The 6,000-nt window shown below is 38.4% G+C and overlaps 1 protein-coding gene across 1 annotated transcript in view; it reads left to right on the top strand.

Moving 5' to 3' along the window:
• Nucleotides 1-274: 274 nt before the first annotated feature.
• The window catches only part of LOC306639687 (olfactory receptor 5AU1-like), a gene marked incomplete at both ends in the record, with an annotated part of 28,314 nt that continues 22,588 nt past the window's right edge, over nucleotides 275-6,000 (top strand). Inside the window, 1 exon segment of the mRNA XM_079103465.1 lies at nucleotides 275-1,205. Coding sequence (XP_078959591.1) covers nucleotides 275-1,205 — 931 coding nt within the window.

Below are 6,000 nucleotides of genomic sequence, written 5' to 3'. Positions count from 1 at the left end.
AAGCTAACATCTTTTCCCGTCTTGTGAGGGCACCAGGAGAAGACAGAACCATCACCTTCACCCAAGTCATTTTGGTCACTCCACCAGTCACGGAATCTGATTAGTGGAAGGAGTTTTTGAGATTCACCCCAAACAAAGCCTGCATTTATTACAGGGAATATATATAACATCTGAAGCAGATGATTGCTCTTCTTTAGTTTGAATATTGCTAGAGACAGGAAATTTACCACACTCACCAATAAAATCAAATCCAGATACACATACAATCAGTGTAATGGATAAAGGAAACCACTCAACAGTGACAGAGTTTATCTTTATGGGCATCACTCAAGACCCTCAGCTCCAGATCACCTTCTTCGTGGTCTTTCTCATTGTCTACCTGGTCAACGTGGTGGGGAATGTTGGTATGATTTTCCTGATCATATCAGATGCTCAGCTTCACACACCCATGTATTTTTTCCTCTGCAACCTCTCCTTTGTTGACCTGGGCTACTCTTCAGCCATTGCCCCCAGGATGCTGGCTGACTTCCTGACAAAGCACAAAGTCATCTCCTTCTCCAGTTGTGCCACGCAGTTTGCTTTCTTTGTAGGTTTTGTGGATGCCGAGTGCTATGTCCTGGCTGCCATGGCCTATGACCGCTTTGTGGCCATCTGTCGACCCCTCCACTACAGCACGCTCATGTCCAAGCGGGTCTGCTTGGCTCTCATGCTGGGCTCTTACCTGGCTGGACTAGTGAGCTTAGTAGCCCACACTTCACTCACGTTCAGCCTCAATTACTGCGGTTCCAACATCATCAACCATTTCTTCTGTGAAATCCCACCGCTCCTGGCCCTCTCCTGCTCAGACACCTACATCAGTGAGATTCTGCTGTTCAGTCTGTGTGGCTTCATCGAGTTCAGCACCATCCTCATCATTTTCGTCTCTTACTTGTTCATCCTCATTGCCATCATCAGAATGCGCTCCGCTGAAGGACGCCTTAAGGCTTTCTCCACCTGTGGGTCTCACCTTACTGGGGTCACCCTCTTCTACGGCACAGTCATGTTTATGTACCTGAGGCCAACGTCCAGTTACTCCCTGGACCAAGACAAGTGGGCCTCTGTGTTCTACACCATCATCATCCCCATGTTGAACCCCTTGATCTACAGCTTGCGCAACAAGGATGTGAAAGCTGCTTTCAAAAAGCTGTTTGGGAAAAAACCTCAATAATACCAAAAAAAAAAAAACAAAAATTCTGTTTTTGTCAGACGTAAACAATTGTGAAAGAAAGGTGGTGGCAGGGGAGAGAAAATGCAAATGACTCTTCAATAAACATCACCCACGTTCCCCTCTCCTTGCTGAGTGAATCTAAAATTCTGAAGTTTTCTATCACCCTACAATCCAAAAGAAATATAAATTAAATTAATATCTTTAAAGACTTTGGAGCAAGATGCATTAGTTCTGACTTAAATTTGATTCTCATATTTTTAGAAATCGAGGTGGAACTTTATGGGGAAAAATCAGCTAGCCACACAAAAGCATAGCTTTTTTTAAAGTGTCATGAGGGATACCAGGTCAAAAAGTTGAAAATGTGCCTGCTTTCAAAGTCAGAAAAAATATAGACAAAATCATGGTGAATGGGCTTGGTGCCAAAGATGATTTGGCTTGGTCTGGGTTCCATCCTCTCATGTCAGCAAAACTTACAAGTGCTGGGTGAGTGCCAGGTTCTTAGAGATAGAATTAGAAAACATGCATTGCCAACATGGAGTGTGTTGTACATAGAGTTGCAGTATTACTGCTTTAAATTGGCTCCCCAACACAAAATTAGGGATTGCTCAGTCTAACAAAAAGAGCTGTAATCTAAGGCAGTTCAGGTTTGCAAGCTGTGTATTAGTATTTTTGTTCTCGATTTTTCCTTTAATCAAGTGGTTGGTTTCACCAGATCTCTTTGATCTCCTCTGTCTGAAAGAGGTGGACATAGGAAGTCTTTTCAACTTCACATACTGACATGCTTTCAGTCCTCAGGGCCCTGGGACTCTGATGCCATAAGAAGGAGTGAGTTTGGAGCCATTTAAAGGCCTTATTCTTTTTTTTTTTCAAGATTGCTATGTCTATCAGATTCATTTATATGCTCCCAGCTTTAATTTTTTCTCTCTTCAATCTTAGTTAGTCCCTGGCACTTTCTGCAGCTCTCCATGGATTCCACATCATGCCCAGGCAATGTTCAAAGAAGTCTTAATAATCTGATGTGCCAATGAGTGACCAGAAATGTGACTATAGATCCTACTTGCATGGATTTAAGGCTGCAAATCTTCAAATAAAACAAAATGTCAGGTAACAGCAATACGTAAGGCAGCAGACAGAGATGGAGAAAGCTCACTATGTTTGGGGGGCAGGGTGTATGCCACAATTTCACCATACCATCAGTTTCAAATATATTTGCGATTGATAATTCTCTCTCAATTCTTCCTCCAGTGTGATGTAATTAAAGGTCAGGGAATTAAAAGCCTTTCCTTAACAGGTAGACCAGTCATATTCATCATGAAAGGGACCAAAGAGTTTTAAAGCTAAAACTACTGAGACTTGCAAAGTTTTCTAATGGTGCCACTGTGGAAATTGACTTGGTTTACTCAGTCATATCATGAATTTCCAACCATGTCCTTGATACCACACTGTGGAGGTAGAACAGCCTGTGGCTGATGGGCAGATATGAAGTTTGCAATCCAGACACAGTCTAGAGGTCTAGCCTTCAGTCTCTTTTGCAATCAGATATGTAAATCATACATGCCGTGTGAAATATAATGGGACTTTCCTATCCAATTAACTATAAGCAAAGTATATATTAGAATTGAAAGAGCAGTTGCTTTGGGATTAGAAAGGTCATTGAATCCTCTTTCTATATCTTTAGAAAGATTGTTGCTGAAGAACACTTTTCTTTTTTATTAGTGTTTGTGGTAATTATTCAACAAACCAAATACCTTAAATCTCATACAATTATTACAACACCATGAGAGATAATTGTTATTCCACTTTAAAGGTAATAAACCATAAGCTCAGACAGGCCAACGAACTAACCAAAATATAGAATTGAAAACTCATTCAAAGGTTGTACTTTCTACGAACAACTGGCAAAGGTGCAGGTTGTAGCTGCATGAACTTGGGTAAGCTATTTGATCTCTCTAAGACCCAGATTCTTATTTCATTAAGTGGAAATCATAAGACTTAATTTTGAACATTTTTCAAAAGATATACTGAAATCTCCATAAGGTATCTGCCACATAGAAAATGCTGAATAAACATTACTTCTTGTATTTTCCTTTATTTATATGTTTCCTATCCATCTTATGGATATATGTAATTATTTCATCCATGTGATTTAATAAAAACTAGTCATTTTATTTCCCATAGATTTGGTAGAAGTATTTACATAAGCTTTAAAGGTAAAAGAAAAATGGATATGAATTCAATCATCTTTGTTTTAGTACTGAGCCCATCAATAAGTAACTTACAGAAATTCCTTAATATCTTTGCACTTTAGTTTCCTCATCAATAAAATGAGAGTTATTTACACTGTGTCCATACTAATAGTTTGCACAATTACAAGATCAATAAATGGTTTGAGTTTAAAAAGATCTGCTTCTTTTTCATGAATTACAAACTACAAACTTTTCACAAAAATAATAACATAACAGGGACAAATGTCAATCATATTCTCTGTAATAGTTTCCAAAAGTCATATTAATTTGGGTTTTTTCAGTTAACAAAGAGTTGGTAGCATAACTAGCAGTTCTGAAGGCAAAAATTGGATGTGGAAGAGGTTAACTGTGAACATGTCAGAGTGAGATGAAGCTGAGATTCAATAATACTTTCCCTATTTTTGAACTACATAACCTAAAACCAGGTGATAATTTTTCAATCAATCTACGCTTAATATTTGTTAAAAATATGGGATATATATATATATATATATATAATATTATGGAATTTATATTTGTATGGAGAAAAGATAAATGCAATTGCCTTTTGTCTCAGGGTAAAAGTAATAGGTGTTAAAAGAGAATCATAGGCAAATTGTTATGGTAGCTCACTGGAAGAATAGCATGTCCTTTTGGTGGCTGAGGAAGGGTCTGTGGAGGATGAGGATGTGAACTGTCTTTAAAACATGGACCAAAAATTAAAGAGGGAGGCAGATAAGGTAGAGGTTACATAAAACAGTGAGGAAATAGAGCAGAACAGAAGCAAAGTAGTGAAAATCTGAGATGCACACCTATGGGCCATTTGTGCTGGGTTCCCAGTGGGAGGGTTTGGTAGTAAGCTGGACCACAGCTCAATCATCAGGCACCAATGTGAAGTCATGGAATATACGCCCTGGAGATCAGGGTAACATCTCTTCTGGATTCCAGGGAGCATCCCTCCTTGGGCTCTGGAATGCTGTCACATATGCTGTCATTAAATCAGTCAATCAGTCAGCAACCTTTGGTGAAACCAGCAGAGCAACATAGTCATTGGGCTAGTAAATCTGTGCAGCCACTGGCTATTGAATCAAGTTTAATGGAATAGGTCAGGCAATTTTCTTAATGGGGCTTGCATAAAGTTCTTACACTTAGCTCCAGGTCTTATCTTCTCCCAAGGGGAGTATTTAAGCTAAAGTCCATGCCTTTGCTCTATGCATTGTAGAGAATTCCTGGAATCATAAGGGTCTGAGGTTGCTGATGTATCCCACAGTTACCCCTATTCTCCACATCAGAGCCAACAACTACCAAACTCCTTTGCTTGTCTTTACATTTCTCTTCCCTAAACCATCTCTCTGTGATACTTCTCCCTACTCCCAATCATCCATCAGGCTCTCCTATAAAACTATTTCAGAGATGGCACTTACCTCTTCCTGCTCTCTCTCCTTGTCCATTTTCTTCCTTCCACACATCGTGATTCCTTGATTATCTCAGCTCCTTGACTCAGGATGTCCAAACTCTTTCTTTATGAACCAGCTTTTATACCACTCTTCAGAAACCCTCCATCTCTAATTTCCTGAGCCACTAGAAAACATTCTCTTATGAACAGCAAAATTCCTTAATGTGTAGTCATATTAGGTCATATGTATTTATATTATAGTCATGCATATATATAAATAAAAGTCTTAAAATACTGTTACGTTCCATGTTTTCATAAAAAAGAAATGGTAAATTTTTTAGAGGGTCGATGACTTAGGCATCCTGAGTTGAACAACAGGCAATGAATTCCTGTACCAAAATAACATACTGTATCCTATAAGGATTTAAAGTTATTATAGTAAAGCTTTTATGAAGTCCCTTACCTAGGGCCTGGTCAGCTTAAGGGCATATTAGAAGTTCTATAGGTTCTTTGCAGCAGTGTGGATCTCTGTTTGCTTCCATATTCCTGAGTTTTGTCAGTACAGTAATATTAACCAGCAAGATAGACATATTGAATTTCTGTGGTGATAATATCATCAATCATTTTGCTCATAGATTAAACATGATTAATTTTTTAATAGAAGATAGAGGAGAAGTGATGTGCTAACAAATAAATGCAGGTAAAAGGAAGCACCCAAAACATCCAAGCTAATGCAAAAGATGAAGCAAATAAAACAATTTGTCCAAACTTTTAACTTCAGTGCATTTTTCTACAATGCAGTTCCAGTAATAGCTATAATTTTCAGAACAAAGCTTTGAACTATGAGCAGAAATGTCATCATTTGTAAAGCATAATTTGTAATCCTTAAATTGCTGTGTGGTAAAAAGTACTGTAGAAGATCTCAGTGAACCTACAATGTGCTGAATATTGAGTCGTAAGTTTCTTTGTAAAGTCTTGTAAAATAAAAGAATCCTGTGTAGAATATCATGGGGTTTGGGGTTGTTTGCCTCAATTTGCTTTTGCGTCTTTTCCCCCTAATGCAGGATGTGGCAGAGAGCACCCCCAGAGGGCACCTTACTAGAAATACAGATTTTTATATCTTGAGCTTCTAGTAACCATCTTTCATCATTTCTTCATCAAATTAAGTTTGC

This window comes from Sciurus vulgaris, assembly GCF_902686455.1.
Source record: "Sciurus vulgaris genome assembly, chromosome: 11".
In the NCBI taxonomy this organism is placed as follows: Eukaryota; Metazoa; Chordata; class Mammalia; order Rodentia; family Sciuridae; genus Sciurus; species Sciurus vulgaris.
Note: the sequence above shows the minus strand (reverse complement) of the source record. Positions and strands in the feature narration are given on the sequence as shown.